At 38.7% G+C, this 20,408-nt stretch overlaps 1 protein-coding gene across 1 annotated transcript; it reads left to right on the top strand.

The window, feature by feature from the left end:
• Positions 1–668: 668 nt before the first annotated feature.
• LOC122477504 (serine/threonine-protein phosphatase 4 regulatory subunit 3B-like) lies at positions 669–4,493 on the top strand. The gene has a single exon (XM_043570529.1). It carries the CDS (start codon positions 931–933, stop codon positions 3,286–3,288), a length of 2,358 nt encoding a protein of 785 aa, XP_043426464.1. The 5' UTR covers positions 669–930; the 3' UTR covers positions 3,289–4,493.
• The last annotated feature ends 15,915 nt before the right edge of the window (positions 4,494–20,408 follow it).

Genomic DNA, 20,408 nt, shown 5'->3' with positions numbered 1-20,408 from the left:
GAAAAGAACTGAAACAATTGACCTGTGATGTTCATTACTCACTCTTAGCTAATTTCAACCCAGTTTCCCTCTGGCCCATTCCTCTAAGAACGAGGAGTGGGGTTATAGATTGGAAAAAGTTTTTCCCATTGCGCCAAAGACGGCGGCGCTTTAGGCGGAACTGAACAGAGTAAAAGAGTTGCCAACCAACTCCATCTGGGAACAAGATCCTCCCCCAATGGCGGGGGGGGCGGGTGGGGGCGGTAAGTGAATGACAGATACATAGGCCAAGCCTTATGGAGAAGACGCACCTACAGATCTCTGATTATTGTTAATAGGGTACACTTCACTTGGCTCCCGCTTCTGTTCTGGGGTCGGGGGTCGGGGGTGGGGCGGGAGCCTCAACACGGATGTCAGGTGTTGAACTGGTCAGGACATAAGCATTTAACTTTCTTTTGTCTCAAGTCCTAAATCCCCGCACACCTGATAAGTGAAAATGTTTCTGAGGGATGAAAGCTTTTATGCTAGAACAGTGCTTTGCTCTAATCACTAAGCCTCTACATAGTATTGGGGGCAACTGCCTCGACACGTACAGAACGTTCCTTTGGGGTAGAATCCTGGGAGAATCGTAAGAATACTGTCATAATCGAGGCTTTCCTAGACGATCGTGAGCAGACTCACGATTTAAACCCACATTAAGAAGAAATATGCGAGAACAAAACGGAGAAAGGCGAACATAAGATGAAAGCGAGAGGAGGCAGGACTCCGAAAACTACAGACCTCCGTAACTGCCAGCTTCGCGACCGCTATTTCTCCGCCATCTTCTACTGTGATTTTCCTAACCGGCCACCTCGGCTACCGTCGTCGCTGCTCCAACGACGGCAATAGCCGTTGATTCTGGGCAGGCGCGAGCCAGCCACCTCACACGCGGACGCCACCGCTGCCGAGAAGATGGCAGAAAGCGCCATGGCGGACAAGTGTCGCGTGAAACTCTACTCCCTGAACCGAGATCAACAATGGGATGACCTAGGCACCGGGCACATCTCTTCGGCTTACGTGGAGCACCTCCAGAGCGTGTGTCTGCTAGTTCAGTCAGATTCCAGTGAGGCGCTAATCCTGGAGTCGAAGATCAATTCAAATACGCCGTACCAGAGGCAACAGGAAACGCTGATTGTTTGGTCAGAAGCGGAGGGCCACGGTATGGCTTTAAGTTTCCAGGATGCCGAAGGTTGTCAGCAGATCTGGGAAGACATTTGCCGAGTTCAAGGTAAAGATCCATCTGTCACTATCACACAAGACCTCTTAGATGAATCAGATCAGTTTGATGACATACTCGAAACTGCTGATGTGTTTGACTTGCCTAGCTGTGAACTCGGTAAACTTGAAGATATTGATGACTTTTTTTCCTCGATTCTCTCTTTACCTTTACCTACCTATAAGGAAAGACTGGCTCTGATCTTAGAAAATGGGAACTATATTAAAAATTTGCTGCAGCTGTTCCACACTTGTGAAGACCTAGGGGACACTGAAGGTTTACACCATTTGTATGAAATTATTAAAGGCATCTTATTCCTTAACAAGACATCTCTGTTTGAGATCATGTTTTCTGATGAGTGTATCATGGATGTGGTAGGATGCCTCGAATATGACCCTGCAATGGCTCAGCCGAAAAGGCATAGGGAATTCTTGACTCAACATGCGAAGTTCAAGGAAGTTGTACCAATAACGGACTGTGAACTTACGCAAAAGATACATCAGACCTATAGGGTACAGTACATTCACGACATCCTTATGCCGATACCATCCATGTTTGAAGAGAATTTTCTTTCTACTCTTACAACTTTTATTTTCCTCAACAAGGTTGAGATAGTCCGCATGCTGCACAAAGATGACAGCTTTTTGTCTGAAGTTTTTGTGCAGCTAAGGAACGAGACTATAGATGATGATAAACAGCGCGAGTTGCTATTTTTCTTCAAGGAATTCTGTAAATTTTCGCAGACATTACAGCCTCCGGACAACGATGCCCTCTTCAAAACATTGACGCATTTGGGAATTCTTCCTGTTCTGAAAACCGTGATGAGCAGGAAGGATATGCAGATACGATCAGCTGCTACCGATATACTTACTTATCTAGTGGAGTGTAGTCCATCCATGATCCGAGAATTTATAATGGAAGAAGCCCAGCAGAGTGTAGATGGTAACCTTTTGATTAACTTAATAAGTGAGCAAATGATCTGTGACACTGATCCTGAGCTGGGAGGTGCTATTCATTTAATGGAACTTCTTCGTGCTCTAATCCATCCTGAAAATATGCTGTCAACACCTAGTAAATGCGAAAGAAGTGAGTTTCTATATTTCTTCTACAAGCATTGTATACAGAACTTCATAGCACCACTTTTTGCCATCACTTCAGAAAATATATGTGAAGGGGATAATGTTGTTGGAGCTGACAAAAACAGCCCCAATAATTATCAAACAGCAGGGCTGCTTTCTTTAATTTTGGAGCTGCTCACATTTTGTGTGCAACATCACACATATTACATAAAAAACTATATTTTCAGCAATGACTTGCTGAGAAGAGTCTTGATCTTGATGAGTTCAAAGCACACTTTCCTGACTCTGTCTGCTCTTCGCTTTATGAGAGGGATGATTGGCCTTAAAGATGAACTTTATAATTATTACATCATCAAGGGAAATCTTTTTGAGCCAGTTGTAAATGCTTTTCTGAAAAACGGGACTCGGTACAATATGTTGAATTCAGCTGTTATTGAGCTGTTTGAATATATAAGAGTGGAAAATATCAAATCTCTTGTTATACATATAGTTGAGAAGTTTTATAAAACACTTGAATCGATTGAATATGTTCAGACATTCAAAGGATTGAAGATCAGATATGACGAAGAAAAAGATCAACAAAATCAAATTCGGAAGAATTTACATTCTATACTGTATAGTCAAATACTCTGCAGAGGAATCAGAGTCTTGGAGAAGAAGGAAAAAATGTGTATTAAAGAAGATTCAAAGGAAGAAGAAGCAGTTATGCCACCATTGGAAGATGATTTTCCAGATCCTTATGATAAGTTTATGGAGACTAAAAACCCAGAAGAAAATGAAGACAAGGTAGATCTTCCTAAAAGAACATCTTCTGGGAGCTACAAAATCAGTTCATCCCCTTCTGCTGGTGGTGCTAATGAAACGAGTAGCCAGAGCAGTAGCAGCACGGTTGGCTTAAAGAATGATCCAGATGATGAAGAAAAAGATGAAGGAGATGAAACATCGCCCAAGAAGAAACCACATCTTAGCTCGTAAAACCTGTAACATTACTAAACTCTACTTTACTAAAATTACTAAATTCTACTTTACTAAGTTCTACATTACTAAAATTTTATGAACATCAATTAGTGAAAAATCTGAATCCAAAAGCTTTCTCATTTGAAGTTAATAAATACACAGTAAGAAGGAAAGATGCTCAGTGTTATCATCTAGGAGGTTTTAGTTCTGTGAAAACCAAACTTCACAGAATTAAATAATAATAATAATAATAATAATAATAATAATAATAGTAATAATAATAAACTAACCAGAATCTGAATGATAACTTCTTTGCAAGAAAAATCTTGGTTTGGTGGGGGGAGGAAATAGGTTGATGATATAATATTAATGCAATTTTTTTCCAGGGGTATGTTTTTAAAGCAACTATTAACACTGCAGTTGCAAAGCTTCTAACGTGACTTGTTCAATGGTTCTGGTTTTCTTTGCCTCAGTAGCCTTTTTTGAAGTGAAAACTTAGGTTTTATGGAAAACAAAGACAACTGTAATAAAAAAAAATTAAGCTATTCACATTTCTGCAAAGATTTAACACAAAATCAGCCTCTGGGTAATTGGAGGGAAGTAACTTGCAGTGTGTAGTTTTCATGAATAAAGAAGAAAGCTGGATTCAAAATCTGCAGTTGTTAATTTAACTTTTTTTTTTGGAGGGAAGTAACTTGCAGTGTGTGTTTTTCATGAATAAAAAAGAAAGCTGGATTCAAAATCTGCAGTTGCTAATTTAACTTTTTTTTTTGGAGGGAAGTAACTTGCAGTGTGTGTTTTTCATGAATAAAAAAGAAAGCTGGATTCAAAATCTGCAGTTGTTAATTTAACTTTTTTTTTGGAGGGAAGTAACTTGCAGTGTGTGTTTTTCATGAATAAAAAAGAAAGCTGGATTCAAAATCTGCAGTTGTTAATTTAACTTCTTTTTTTTTTTTTTTTGGAGGGAAGTAACTTGCAGTGTGTGTTTTTCATGAATAAAAAAGAAAGCTGGATTCAAAATCTGCAGTTGTTAATTTAACTTTTTTTTTTGGAGGGAAGTAACTTGCAGTGTGTGTTTTTCATGAATAAAAAAGAAAGCTGGATTCAAAATCTGCAGTTGTTAATTTAACTTTTTTTTTTGGAGGGAAGTAACTTGCAGTGTGTGTTTTTCATGAATAAAAAAGAAAGCTGGATTCAAAATCTGCAGTTGTTAATTTAACTTCTTTTTTTTGGAGGGAAGTAACTTGCAGTGTGTATTTTTCATGAATAAAAAAGAAAGCTGGATTCAAAATCTGCAGTTGCTAATTTAAGTTTTGTTTGTTTGTTTAGATAAGTGAGGCCAAAAATCAATCCAGTAGTATTCTAGAATGGTATTCTCTGTTACCTTGGTAGCTTGTCGAACAGAATGCTTTCAATTGCCAGATGGTGAAAGGTACTTTTGAAGGTATTTCCTGACGTATTAATAAAGTTGCATCAGTCTTCAGAGCAAGTTAAGTTTTAAAGTATAATTTGCAAAGGCTAACGTACAAAAAAGAGGTCTGCCTCTTGGTGGACCAAGAATTTGTAAAAAGTGGTAGCAAAGAGTTCAGAGGATTTATTTTCAGAGGACTAAGTTAACTGGGTCCATTTTTCCTGGAATGGCTTGAAGTGAAATAGTTTCTCCTGTTTTAAAGATTTTAGAGTTAATTTCAGATTGGGTCACTGAACCAGGTGGACTGTCTGTGTAGATGTGATGTATAGTTTTCCATAAGACATTTTTTTATTTTATATTCAAAATACCACCGTAGTTGTTTTGCACCATTTGATGATATTCATGCTGAACTGTAAAATTGAGGAGTGAAAAAGTCACCTTGTAATTCCAAAAGTAAAAGGGACCATTTTAAATGCATACTGTGCCAATAGGAAACACATCTTATACAGAGGTAAGAAAGAGTTGCATAGGAGCTACAAAGAGAGTGTATTCCTGATGCAAGAAATAATCATTTTATCAGATGTAGAGTCTGCTCAAGTGTGGACATGACCTCAGGAGATACAACCACACTTTGCTGAGGACCTGACACAGCAAGAAAACCGCATTTTTACATCTCTCAAACCATGCTGGTTGAATTAAATGTTGTAATGCGATTATTCATGTTGTGAGTATATGTCAAAAAAGGCAGTTTGTTCCAAAAGTATCTCATGTTTTCCTTCTGGCGACTGTCATGGGGAATGTTATCCATAGTCCACACATTTACATACATACACAGGGTGTTGTTTTGAAAAAAAATATCCTTAACTCTTTGTTTTGGTGGGAGTGGCCCCAATTCCCTAACAGAGCAGCTATTTACAACTACACCGAGAAGAACAATTTTTCTATGTTCTTTCTGATTAGTCTCTCCTTTTCACCTAGTTTGAATCAGCCATTAATAAATGGATGCTGTAAAAAAAATTTTTTTAATGGACACTGTAGGAGAAAAAAACAAATATTTGCATTTCTTGCTGTACTGTTTCCAGTGAATTTGTAAAGAAGGGTGAAGGAGGAAATAAGTGTAATGAGAAGTTAAAAAAAGAAGGGAAAAAAAAAAGGACAGACATTCTATTGAGCTGTATAACCTCTATGAGCCCTTTTCTAGTCTCAGCTACTTAATGTTAGGGAAACAACATGACAGGCAAAGTGGTGCAAAGGCAAATTGCCCATCAAATGGCATAACCTACTATTTAGGGAACACTGAAGAGGGCAACGAAACACAGAAGAGCAAGCCTTACTGTCTGCACGCTGAGTGGAAAACAGACCAAAACGTTCAGTCTCTCTGGGTACTGTATGTGAGGAGATAGCGTGTCAAAAACGTTTAATTCCATCTTTAAGATTTTTAGAAGTAATTTTAACAGGACCTTTAAGTGGCTTACTTATGCAAAGAGGAAACAGTTTGAACTGGCTGTATATTTACAGTAAAATATAGGTGGCCATTTTTGGGCAGGCACCCTGGGTTCCTCACGACTAGGGCTTTAAATGCATGGCTTCCAGGAATTTTTACAGTATAATGACTTTCTAAATACACTAACAAAGGAAAGGTGATACAACAGGTAAAGCAAAAGCTTCCTATTCAGGCAGCCCTTGCTGATAATGCAGGCTCTGGTGCTTACTAGTTCAATGACCTTAGACGATATACTTCTTTGCTCCTCTAACCACGGTTTCTTCATCTTCTCTTAAAAATCAGAAACTAGGGGCGCCTGGGTGGCGCAGTCGGTTAAGCGTCCGACTTCAGCCAGGTCACGATCTCACGGTCCGGGAGTTCGAGCCCCGCGTCGGGCTCTGGGCTGATGGCTCAGAGCCTGGAGCCTGTTTCCGATTCTGTGTCTCCCTCTCTCTCTGCCCCTCCCCCGTTCATGCTCTGTCTCTCTCTGTCCCAAAAATAAATAAACGTTGAAAAAAAAAATCAGAAACTATATGTAAATTACCCAGAACATTTTCAGCACTCAACAAATAGCTTTTGAAACTCTGTTATTGGGGCACCTGAATGGCTCAGTCGGTTAAGTGTCCAACTTCGGCTCAGGTCATGATCTTGTGGTTCCTGATTTCAAGCCCCGAGTAGGGTTCTGTGATGACAGCTTGGATCCTGGAGGCTGCTTCGGATTCTCTTTCTCCCTCTCTCTCTCTGCCCCTCCCCTGCTCACATTCTGTCTCTGTCTCTCAAAAATGAATAAATGTTAAAAGAAAATTTGAAACTCTTTATTATTATCAACAATAGTAGCATAATCATTTGCAAGAAGATTGGGGATAAAGTCAGGTAAACACTTAAATGACAAGTTATGCTCCTAAATCAATAATCTCATACTCTCGATCAAATGATAGCAACATGACAAATTAAAAATTAATGAGTTCACTTCTGGCTAGCAGACAAGTCTATGCATATTTGTCATGCCCTGCTGAGACACAACTGAAATAAAAGACATTTAAGTCAAAAGAAAAATAAGCTTGCATGGCAATAAAGACACTTGGGTGGAGTGGTGTCTCGGATGTTAACCAAGGAGTGCAGAGAAAATGGAAATGAGAAGAATAGCAGGAGAGGTGAGGAGAGCGCCCAAGATTTGTGAAAGTGAAGAGAGTCAAGCAGCTCTCTTCTCCTCCTTTGCCCCACCCCAGCAAGCAGAGCAGGCAGCTGGAATGTATCCCTAGATAACAGATCAAGGGTCCTTTTCCTTAAAGCAATTGAAATAATGGGCAAACCTGAGGGCCATAGTATGGATGTTATTGCCTCAGAGTTAAGCTCTTCTCGTGAGGGTGTTGGAGGATCCAGGATGCTGCAAGTTTACCACCATAAGGTACAAGTCATGAGGTTTTCAGGCGTGAGATGGGTTAATGCCCAGCTCCCACGCAAAAAGTTCAGTTTCAATGGGGCGCCTGGGCGGCTCAGTCAGTTAAGCGCCCAACTCTTGCTCTCTTTCATGATCTCGAAGTTCATGAAATTGAGCCCCGACTGGGGCTCTGAGCTGGCAGCATGAAGCCTGCTTGAGGTTCTCTCTCCTTCTTCACCCCTCCTCCACTCACATGTTTTCTCTCTCTCTCTCTCTGTCTCTCTCTCTTCCTCCCTCTCTCTCTAAATAAATAAATAAACTTGAAGGCAAACAAAAGAAAAAAAAAAGAGGACAAATGACACCCTTGGAAAGAAAATCCTTACAAGTAGCAGGTCCGTCAGGTAATACCTACATCAGTCAGGCAACCCAGTTTGGAAATGGTGTGGTTAAAGTTCCCAGTTCAGTTCAAGTAACTGAGCCTACTCCTTGTTTTGGAAGATCTGCTAAACGCAGGCAATCCAATCTTATTTGTCCATGCCACCAGCATGGTGGTGTGACGTCAGCCCATCGAGGGTGATGAAGATGGGGGGGTGAGGATGACATCCAGAGGGGTGTGTGTGTGTGTGTGTGTGTGTGTGTGTGTGTGTGTGTTGCACGAGCTGGGAGCATCCTTTACATCTTCTGATAGATCTCTCAGTGAGGTTAAGGGAAAGGAAAGGTGATCAGAGTTCTCTGGCTAGGCATGGCAGACCCAGCAGTCAGTTAAAGATGCTTCCAACAGTGTGGGAGAGCTTCACCAGAATGTTTCTGTGGGGAGGAAGTCTTCAGAGGCAGATATGAAAGGCAGAGGTCTTTTATGCCCCTTCCTCCCTGTGCAACCCGAGGTTCTGGGTTGTTGTTCTTCCTCCATTTCCATAACACCTGAATGTCTCTTTCCAGTAACCATAAATTTGCCCCCTTTTTTCAGTTATTCCTTGCTCTCACCCAAACTTTTCATATGGGAAGATCAGGTCTGAGAGGGACAAAGACATTTTTATAAAACCAGAATTAAGTTTGAATCACACAGTTCTCATTTTTGCCAGGCTGCCGCCCAGAGGCTGTACCAACCAGCTGGCCTAGGGAAAGAAAGATGCATCATACTCAGGAATGGTCAGGACAGAATTCTAAATTTTCAAAATAGGTCTAGATAATTTCCCATCTCTTTAATCTGATTCAATGACCAAATTACCTTATTCTGGTGTAGGGCTTCTCAGTCTCACCACGGTTGACATTCTGAGCCAGATATTTCATTGTTTTGGAATATTTCCTGTGTATTGTAGGAAATTTTGCAGCATCCCTGACATCTACCCACTAGATTCCAGCAGCATACCCCCAGTTGTAACAAACAAAAACGTATCCAGAAAACGCTAAATATTCCTCAAAGAGCAAACCCACCCTTAATTGTGAATCACTAGTCTAAAGATATGTAGAGCTTGATTCAAGAGCTTCTCTTACTTTATGATTATTGGATTCACATCCACTAGGCTGAGTTACCTTTTATTTTTATCCTCTACCTGAAGGGGCAAAGTATATACAAGGGTTAGGTGTATAGTGCACTTGAATGAAAAGAGAATTGGCTTTGCTTGGAATTACAAAGATCCTGATTCCACTTTGTATTGCCTGTATAACCGTGGCATCTTATGTGACACCTCTCATTCTCAGGGTTCTTATTTTTAATGTATGGCTGACAACACTATTATGGCTGAATTATGTTCCCCAAAGTTCATATGTTGAAGTTCTAACACCCAGGATCTCAGAATGGAACTGTATTTGGAGATAGGGTCTGAAAAAGGATAATTAAGTTAAAATGAAGTCATTAGGATGGACCCAATTCCAATATAACTGGTATCCTTAAAGAACAAATTTAGACACAGACATACACACAGAAGGATGAGCACGTGAAGACACAGGGAGAAGCTGGCCATCCACAAGCCAAAGAGAGAGGCCTCGGGAGAAACCAATTCTGCTGATACCTTGATCTGGGACTTCTAGCCTTTGACACTGTGACAAAACAGATTTCCGTTGTTTAAACCCCCAGGCTGTGGTACTTTGTTATGGCAGCATTAGCACACTAACACAAACATTTAATGGGAAGAAGTTTTATAAGGATTAAATGATATGTATCTTATAAACATCACAGTTACTATGCTAAACAGTTCATAAATGACATGTGAAAATGGTCATTCTTTTATTGAGCATGTATTATATGTCATGCTCACTTTCCTAGGCAATTTACCTACATTCTTTTTTTTTTTTATTTTGGAGAGAGAGAGTGCCTGTGAGTGGGGTGGGGGGCAGAGGGAGAGAGAGAGAGAGAGAGAGAAAGAGAGAGAGAGAGTCTTAAGCAGTCTCTATGCTCAACGAAGAGCCAGACACAGGGCTCAATCCCATGACCCTGGGATCATGACCAGAGCCAAAACCAAGAGTCGGACGCTCAAGCAACTGAGCCACCCTGGGGCCCCACTTATCTGCATCATTTCTAATTTCACAATAAATCTGCAAGGTAGATGTGGTGGCCTTGAGAATGCACCTTGTCAAGAGGGAATATAATAGAATACAAATAAGGGCCCCAGCCACTGTAATCATTGCCTCACTTTTTCCCAGGCCATGCTTCCCAAGGGCTGCTCCCAGCCGGTGATTTGTATGGCAGGGGTACTAAATAAAGCAGGCTTGTTCTTGGGCAGATGAGAGACTCCTCTGACTAGAGAGTTTGACTTTCTGAAGGCTCTCCTGAACAATCTGTAGACTACATGGTGATCTAATATACTTCCTTCATTCCCTTTCTTCTTCCTTTGAGGTCAGAGTGTGTTCTGATCTGATGCCTTTTCCACCTTCGTCCGGCCTGCTCTCTGTTGCCTCTCATCGGCATTTTTCCTAACAAAATCCTTGCAGGCTAACTTCTTTCATGATGGCTCCTTCTTGGAGAACACAGACTAACACAGTATGGATTTTGACTGCTTTACAGAAGAAACAGAGGCACATAGAAATACATAACCAGTACTAGTAAGAGTGTATTCAGATGTTTGTCTGACTCCATAGAGTGAGTTCTTTCTCCTATGTATATAATGTGTCTTAAAATGTATCATGAAAGTACTTTAAACATTAGAACCATTATATGCATACTGTATATACTTATTAATAATCAGGTGGAAATAAAGCAAAAATATATCACCATATCATATCTACGAACAATCTATGTACACAATGTCCCTCTTTCTGCTTTACCCACACTTCCAAAGGTCATGTTAAGCTAATACTACTTCAATTCTTCTCCAGAAAAACACAGTACTCTGCAAGCCACTGTCATCACACTCAACTACAGGAGTTGCTAAAGAGGTAGCTAGTGAAATTTTTACTCTTGTGTCAGAAATCAAGAGAGATCAAATAGCTAACTTGCACTATGTGCCAAGAATCATGCTAAGTACTTTATGTGTGTCACGGGATACTTTGTCATTAACAACAGAGGTCCATATCTCCAATTCTCCTCATGCATTCCCCCATGCTGTTGTTTCATTGCTAATGTGAGAGAAGTGTGAAGAATAGAGGCCTCCTTAATTTACTGAGATAAAGGTTCAGTCCCAGTGAAGAATGGGGGCTTGAAATACAAATTATGTCCAAGTATATACGACTTGAATTAAATACCTTGCACATCTGACTGGTAAACTTGAGTTTCTTGACCACTACACTTGGATCAACTCCTGTTCCTTTCTACCTTTGGATGTGTGTTTGTTTGTTTGTTTGTTTCCCCTTCCCATTTATTGTTTTGAAAGGTATCCTTTTGATTCTAATCTAGTAGTTAGCTACCTTTAAATTGTAACATGCACACTTCATTTTACAAAGACTAAATCAGTTTATCCTTCCCTGGAATAATAAAGGAAATTGTTTTCTATCTATCATCCCTCTATAGTATTGCATATGATTGCTATTTTAACAGAGCTGGCACTTATGGCTGTTTTTACTAGGTTTTTGGTCTCCAAACTACTGCAATCAAAAGCAAACCAAATTTGAGACACATTGTTTCCTGCCCCCACTACAATGACTAAATTGAGCAATTACGTGGGTAGTATTTGGAGAAAGCTGCAGAAAACTACTTTTGTCGGAGAGTTACTAAGGCAACCCTTTAGAAAAGAAGGGCATATGAATGGGCTGAGGAGCCTGATAAACCACCCAATAATATTGGGATGTTTCTGCTGTACACATTTTCAAAGATATCCTACAAAATCTGAGGAGTGCTTTAGTCTATCACATTTGGCAATGGAAAACATACAGCATTTTTGATGTATTTCCAAAGATTGCAAAATATCAAAGAACAGTAGATATTCTCTGGATAGCGATTTATGCTTTTCTCAGATTTGAGTATTACTCCTGAAATGTAATGAAAATTTGTATGATTTCTATTGATCTTAAATATGAAGATCCTTTCCAATGTAGAATAGATTACGTATTAGGGGGAAATCTAACACTATGTTAGAGCTTAGAAACTACAGCAGTATTCTTTATATGAGTACATTTTTATTAATTATTTTTTCCAGATTTATTAAGATATAACTTACATATAGCATTGAATTAGTTCAAGGTGTACAACATAATGATTTGATATATGTGTATATTGTGAAATGATCACCACAAGTTTAGGTAACATCAGTTAGCTCACATAGTTACAAATTCCTTTAGATAAATATGTATGTATTAATAGTATTATGCATGATGACTTTATTTACCTTCACTAATATTTCATACATAGAGAAAAAGTGTATTGAATCGGATATGGATTTAGAATGGCTGAGTTTGTGTCATTATTGAAGTACTGCCTACCTATTTGGCTTTAGTTCATTCACATAACCTCTCGTAGTCTCCAGGTACTTATCTATAAAACGATGTTTATGCTGTAAATGACTATGTACGTATAATTATAAATGTTAAGAACCACAGGGATGTCAGAAAATATTTTCTACTTCCGAATTCTTAGCCAAGCAGTTTGAGTGGGATTGACCCTATCCCATCAGCAGCCCCAGGGATGTATGAGTGTATTCCTTGACATTTGTCACAGATACACAGATAGACATACAATAAAGGCAAAGCAAATGAAAGGCGTAAGTTTCTAAGAACTATAATCTCTTTTTCCATGAGAACTACTTGAAGAGATTCTCTTTGCTGCTGGATACAAATGAGAAATGTATCACTTTTGGAGCTGATGGCAACCGTACTTTGAGAACAAGGGAAGATACTCTGCAGAAGACACAAGTAGCAAAGAAATAAGGCAGATAATATATTGAGAGAAATGCATCTATAGTATTTAATCCCTAGATCAAGCCGCACCTGAAGCTTTACTTTTGGATATTTGGATAACAAGAGAAAATGTTTCCTTTGTAATTTAAGGTAGTCTACATTGGGTTTTTTGTTATTTGAAATATTCTGAGGCTATAACAGGTGAATTTTGTTTAATCTTCAAATAAAAAAATTAACTCCAGGGCTATTTTAACTGTGTCGGGAAACACAGAGAGAAAAAAGCTTCCAAAGCCTTTAAAAATTGGATCAGAATTTTACTAGAAGGAAAGCAGACAAGGAGAATGCTTCTCCAAAAAAAATTTTTTTTTGTATATTGAAGCAAATTCCTACATAGAGTATCACCAGTTTTAGCCTATCAGTGCATTATGATCATTTTTTTCAGAGAGTAAGGATAGTTTTTAGTATTTATGTTATAGTAAGAAAAAAAATATTCCTCTCACAGAAGGCAAAAAATTTATAAAATCCAATGCCTGTATCTGATAAAAACTAATACTCCCTTAACTGTGTGTAGCATGTATTTATAGCACTGATACAGAACATTAGGTGGTGTTAAATTGGACTGGTTGCTCAGTGTTCATGACAGAGGTCAGAGCCTGTTGGATGATGCTATAGTATGTTTTGAATATCATTCCATTTTATGTACTGGTGTGTGTGTGTGTGTGTGTGTGTGTGTGTGTGTGTGTTAATGAAAATATGTTCTATATGTATATATGAAAATCAGAATCATATTTAAGGAAGAATCCAGAGGACTCTCTATTATAATCAAGAACAAGATAAAGATGTCAATTAGCAACCATTATTTTACATTGAACTGTTGTTCCTAGCCTATGCAATTAGATAAGAAAGAGTAAGAAATGTGAGCTATAAATATTGGGAGGAAGGAGGGCATATTTTCTTTTTCAGATATTATGCTATGAAAATGCAAAAGAATATGAAAAACAAAAAGAAAAGTCAGTAAGGGTATTGATGACATAAATTAATACATGACAACCAATAACTTTTCTTTATCTAGTAATAAGCATAGTAGCTACTTAAAATTAAATGCCTAGTAATAAATACGATAAGAAATGTATAAAATCTATACGAAGGAAGCATTAAAGTTTCTTAAGCTACATAAAATCCTTTAATTAAATTTTTAATAAAAATCCCTTAATAATAACATGCCTTGATTTGGGACAGGAAATCATTCTTCTGCAGAATTCTGCTTTCCAAACACAAATTCATGAATTTAATGTAATCTGTAGAAAAGCACTATGAGTATTATCTTGTCTTTTCTTTTTGAAAATACAAAAGGATTGTGAAATTAATCTGGAAATACTGTTAGCCAGGAATAGCATGGACTTTTATGAAAAATAGTAATGTTAGAAGATGAGTTCTACCAGATATCAAAATAGTAAGTCCAGTTTGATAGGAACGTTACTGCATGGGTACAGCAGAAAACAGTTCAGTGGAAAGAAAATGGAGAGATATGTGTATGGTGTTTCTCATATGCTAAATATGGGGTATTCTGTGTCATGCAAAACTGGTGTTGCTTCAACAATCTAGAAACTAGGATAAAAATGCAGCTTGATTTTATGTTACTTCTCTTATTAAAATAGATTTTACCAAAATCAAATACTTCAAGAAAAGAAATTATAAATCTATCAGAAGTATATTTGGTAAAGATTTTACTAACTATAGATAGTATTGACCTCTTCTTCTTTTTATTTTTTTATTAAAATTTTTTTTCAAGTTTATTTATTTATTTTGAGAGAGAGAGCAGGGGAGGGGCAGAGAGAGAGGGAGAGAGAGAATCCCAAGTAGGCTCCTCACTGACAGGGCGGAGCCTGGTGTGGGACTTGAACTCACGAACCATTGAGATCATGACCCAAGCCGAAAGCAAGAGTCGGATGCATAACCAACTGAGCCACCCAGGTGCCCCTCGTCTTCTTTCTATAATGACAGGAAATCCAAGTGGTGCCAATGGGAAAGACTGATACATCTGAAGATTCAAAAATGTTCTGTATTGGTGGGGGAAAAGCCAAATATATAGCCCTTATTCTATGGGTTATGCTTTCTTTTTTACAATGAAAATAGAAAAACGCAAGTGACTAAATTTGATTGTAGGAAAAAACAGAAATTAGCAGTTCACATAAAATTAAATGCCCCAAATCAGTAAACATATCATATACTCTGTGACAAGATGAAAAAGATATCGCCCCAAAAGAGTCACATCCTGCAACCTGTGGATGTTACTTTGTATGGCAAAGTCTTTGCAGATGTGATTGAATTAAGGATTTGGGATGGCAAGATTATCCCGGATTATGCAGTTTAGCCCTAAATGCTATAAGGACCTGTGTCCTTAGAAGAGGAAGGTGGAGGGAGCATTAACACACACACATACAGAGCACAGACAGTGTAAAGACTGAGCAGAGACAGATTTGAAATGTTAGCCTCAAAGACTGGAATTTTGTGGCCATAAACCAAGGAATTCCAGCAGTCACCAGAGGCTGGAAGAGACCAGAAACAGATTCTCTCCTAGAGCCTCTGTAGGGCATGTGGCCCTGCTGATACCTAGTGTTACTGATTTGTGAACTTTTGACCTCTACAACTGTGCGAGAACAACTGTTGTTGTTGCTTTAAGGTACATAGTTTTTGGTAACTTGTTATAGCCGCCACAGTAAACTAATCCATGCTCTACCAATTAAAAATTAAATTAAAATAACAACAACATGTTATTCTGTGCTAATCTCATGGGGAAACATTGAAGACCTTGATGCAATATGGGGATAGAAGAAAAGGGGGGTATTTGTATTCTGTTCCATTGCATTTTCAAAGTATGCACAGAAATAAGTACAACCCTTGGAGCACCTGGGTGGGTCAGTCAGTTAAGTGCCTTCGGCTCAGGTCATGATCTCGCAGTTTGTGAGTTCAAGACCCGCGTCGGGCTCTGTCCTGACAGATCAGAGCCTGGAGCCTGTTTCAGATTCTGTGTCTCCCTCTCTGTCTACCCCTCCCCCACTCGTGCTCTGTCTCCCTCTGCCTCTCTCTCAAAAATAAATAAACATAAATTAAAAAAAATAAGTACAACTCCTTGATTCATACATTATCTTTGTGGAATTTTTCCTACTAACATATTCAAAAATTGTGAAGAGACAAAGGTACCTTGGTATTTCTTGCAGCATCGTTTAGAGTAGCAAATTCTGTAAGTAGCTGTGTCTCTCCAGTAGCTAGAAGCACACATTAAACATAGCATGCACATATGTAAGATTATTTTAAATGACATCCTTTTGTCTCAGTCTCAGCTGAGGTCCTAACATTGAACAACAAAACAATAGCTGCCAAAATGAGGCACTAATCCATTTATGCAGGTCATATAAAGAAGTTATGTGAAAAAAGGTTTTGTAACCCATAGGCCAAACCTGAGACTTATAAAGGAATTTAAAAAATGAAGTTAGGTAAGGAGAAAATTTTTTTTGGAAATTGTCGCAGTAGGACTCATACTTTCTCTTATCTCACCATTACGCTTAGTTCTTGGAAGGAGAAGATGAAGGCACTTTTCATTGCTAGCCTAGTGAGAGCGGCTTCATTTAAGGAAAGCAGCTGAAGATTTTGAAAAGTGTCCACTGAGGTTTGGGGAACACAGTTCTGGTATATGACTCATACCAGCGAATTCTAAAGAGGCGGTGGGATTATCCAGACAGAAAAAGGGTCTTAGTGGGGACAAATTCCACTTCCACACACAGAATGAGCAAGGCTAGGAGTGTGTTTTCCACAAACTGGTATGTTGATATGTGATCAGGGAGAGAAAAAATGGCTTGAAGCCATCTGAGCAGAGAGTTGGCTCAAAACAGCTATCTGAAAGAGAGCTGGGGCTCCCGTCTAGAGACTCTGGGGTAGCTTACCAGACACCAAGGAAGTTAAAGGCCTTTACACATGTTATATGGATGAATTTCTCAGAAATATTTAAAAATCCTCCTGTGAGAGAATAAGCTATTTTTGAACAACTGCCAAACCGAGATTGCTGGCTGAATATGTCTGTAACTCTAAACAACCCCCTTCCTCAAATGGTCAGAAATTAATATAGTTAGTTAGGGAATAAACAGGTGGTTGGCTATGGGAGAGAGAGAGAGTGAGAGAGCAAGCTGATACTCTGCAGATTTCTTGCCTGAAACCCGATCAGGTTGAATCAAGGTGAGCCCTTTGGCGGTTCCTCTTGGGAGGTTCTTCACACAGAACCATTTATTATTCAAGTGAAATGGACATAGCATCCAGAAGGTACCAGAGGACTTTTGTTATTACCATCTGAAAATAAATGGGAAAAGTTATGAAGAGAGTCCACAAAGCAGGTAGGAAGGCACCATGGGAATTCTTGCACCCAATCAACCTGAACCTCTTCAATAAGACTGTTGAGAAAATTACAGAGTAAAGCTGACCAAAATATATACACTCAGGAAAATACACCAAAGATGCGTTTTTAAGTAACAGAATATAAAATGGATATAGAAGAATATGAATAGGTATATTCCATTATGTATTTTTATAAAAATGCTCTTCTCTAATGGAAGACTTCAGTGAGGAAGACAACGATGAAGAAGGTTGCAATGACGATGCTGACAAACAAGAAGAGGAAAAGGGGAAACAACGAATTGTACCCTTTGCTGCTACAAAATTGTCCCTTGTGCTCTGTGCTTCCACAGGACCAGCTTTACTGCTCTGGCTTTAAGAGCCTGGCCAATTAAAACCAAGGGTTTGTTCAAGCCCTACATGGATTGAATACCAGGCACTGTTCCCTCTAATCCTTATCAGTGGTTCTTTCCCCAGCCTTGGGTAGTGTGTTCTCATATCAGTCTGCTGATAGGTTATCAGCCAAATGCTTGAGGTGTGCCCTCTCCAGATCTCTGGAGTTTTCTCTCTATACAGCTAGCTTTCTCCAGTACTCCTTTGTAAGAATAACAGCCACCATGGTCTCACTGGACTCTCAGGTCCATCCCAGGGATCTTATGGGGCCATGCCTAGAAACTGGACGGCCAGGAAACTCTCTCTAAGGAGTGAGCTCAGGCAATTCTAGGTCTTACCTTGTTTATTTCCCATCTCTCAAAAATCACTATCCTTTGTTGCCTGATGTTCAGTGTTTTGAAATTATTGTCTGTTTTTTTGTTGTTCCAAGTGAGAGGATGAATCCAGTCCCCATTATTCTACATTGGTCAGAACTGTAGCTCTGAGGTCTTTGAAGTAAAATCGCCATGGAAAAACCATGATGATATTCTAAACAAACGTAAAAGGAAGTTAAATCAAACACATGTATCTTCCCTCTCACCCAAGAAGTGTTTAAATGACAGAAAAAAAAAAGAAAAAAAAAAACCTCTCTAAAAGTCTGAATTCTTGGTCTTCACCTAGTTAACTCTTCCTTCAGATCTCAGCTCACCCTTTCAAGATTCATTTCCCTCATCTCTCACTTTCAAGGCTCTTTATGCCCACAATTCATAGCATATACCTCAGTTACAATTTTATATCTCTTTTATTTTTTTAATGTTTATTTTTTGAGAGAGACAGACAGAGTGTGAGCAGGGGAGGGGCAGAGAGAGAGAGAGGGAGACACAGAATCTGAAGCAAGCTCCAGGCTCTGTCTGAGCTGTCAGCACAGAGCCCGACGTGGGGCTCAAATCAAAGAACCTTGAGATCATGACCTGAGCTGAAGTCAGACGCTTAATGGACTGAACCACCCAAGCGACCCATAATTTTATTTTTGTTAAACAATCATTTGGTTGATCTCCATTTCCCTTCCTAGACTGCAAGTGCTGTGAGGACAGGTGCTTGGGCCTTTTTTGCTCACTACTCTCTCCCCAGCGGCTATTTGTTACAGCTCTAGACAACAAGCAACTGTGTCTCCTACATAATTTGAGGTACTGCAGGAAGATCAACATAGATGGAATCACACTGAGGGAGAAATTTGAGCAAAGGGAAATATTTCCTTGGAGTAGGCCATCAAATGTATTTGCTAACATCTTCATAGGAATTTTGAAAAACTATGTATCCTTCCAGCACACATATTTAAGTGGCATTTAAAATTTCAGGGGCACCTGGGTGGCTTGGTCGGTTAAGCATCTGACTTCGGCTCAGGTCATGATCTCACAGTCCGTGAGTTCGAGCCCTGCGTCGGGCTCTGTGCTGACGGCTCAGAGCCTGGAGCCTGTTTCGGATTCTGTCTCCCTCTCTCTCTGCCCCTCCCCTGTTCATGCTCTGTCTCTCTCTGTCTCAAAAATAAATAAACGTTAATTTTTTTTTTTTTTAAATAAAATAAAATTTCAGCATAGGGTGCCTGGGTGGCTCAGTCGGTTAAGTGTCCGACTTCGGCTCAGGTCATGATCTTATGGTCTGTGAGTTCGAGCCCTGCGTCGGGCTCTGTGCTGATAGCTCAGAGCCTGGAGCCTGCTTCGGATTCTGTGTCTCCCTCTCTCTCTGACCCTCCCCTGCTCATGCTCTCTCTCTCGCTGTCTCAAAAATAAATAAATGTTAAAAAAAATTAAAAAAAAATTTCAGCATAGTTAGAAATTATTGTGAAGGATGTAATTTCTGATATGCTATAAAAATTAAAATTTAAATTAAAACCATGACATCATTTTCAAACTTGTAACCCATGTCACTTAAATATCATGAGTTTTTACTCATTATCATCCATTGGAAAATATATATGAAAAGATCTTTACTTAGGGATTCTTTATTTTCCTTTTACTTCTTGAAAATTGTCATAATCTCTTTTATGTTTGCACATATTTTGTTGATCACTGTTAATGGAAAATTAACAAAAACTCAGAAATACGACACTTGAGACTCTAAAGAAGTTCAAGTTGAAGGTAAGTAAAGAGATCTTGTTTTCCTTTTTTATACTGGAGCACTGTTCAAAAGGTTCACTTGAGATTATTTGATTCGTTAGGGGATTGTACCTTTGTTTGTTTTACTATTTATTATTTACTAGGGTGTAGGCTCTATGAAGTTACATCTTAACTTACAGAGATGGTATTCAATAGAGATGCATTGTTTCTCTCGGATAGAGAAAATAATTCTAATGATTTGTTTTTCCTGTAAGATATTAAACAGCTTTGTCTCAAATTTAGCAAATGTCTTTCAGTGTGCCTTTGTTAAACTGACCACATAACCACTGTTTGAATTCTCCTTTGAGCTGGCTTTTCCACATGCTGTTTTCCTAATTATTTCCCTCACTATTGAGTTAAATAAATATTAGACATGTGGACACTTCATAACTTTAACTGTTGAAAGTTATGCCTGTATAATATCCTACCCTAAGTGAGAAAATGAAAAAACTATATGTACATGGATTGAAATTTTAACATGTTTTATGCCCCTGGACATAAGAATTTAAGGATTAAACTAGGTCTTGGGGATTTATTTTTGTTATAATGATGGTTAGTATATAATTGGTCAAAACAGTATAAGTACATTATACATTTTTATAATTATCACAAAGTAAAGTTTTATGGAAACTGTACTTCCTCATAAAATAAAATAGGATAGAAATTAGCCTCATTATTCAA

This window comes from Prionailurus bengalensis, chromosome X (assembly GCF_016509475.1).
Source record: "Prionailurus bengalensis isolate Pbe53 chromosome X, Fcat_Pben_1.1_paternal_pri, whole genome shotgun sequence".
Classification (NCBI taxonomy): Eukaryota; Metazoa; Chordata; class Mammalia; order Carnivora; family Felidae; genus Prionailurus; species Prionailurus bengalensis.
Note: the sequence above shows the minus strand (reverse complement) of the source record. Positions and strands in the feature narration are given on the sequence as shown.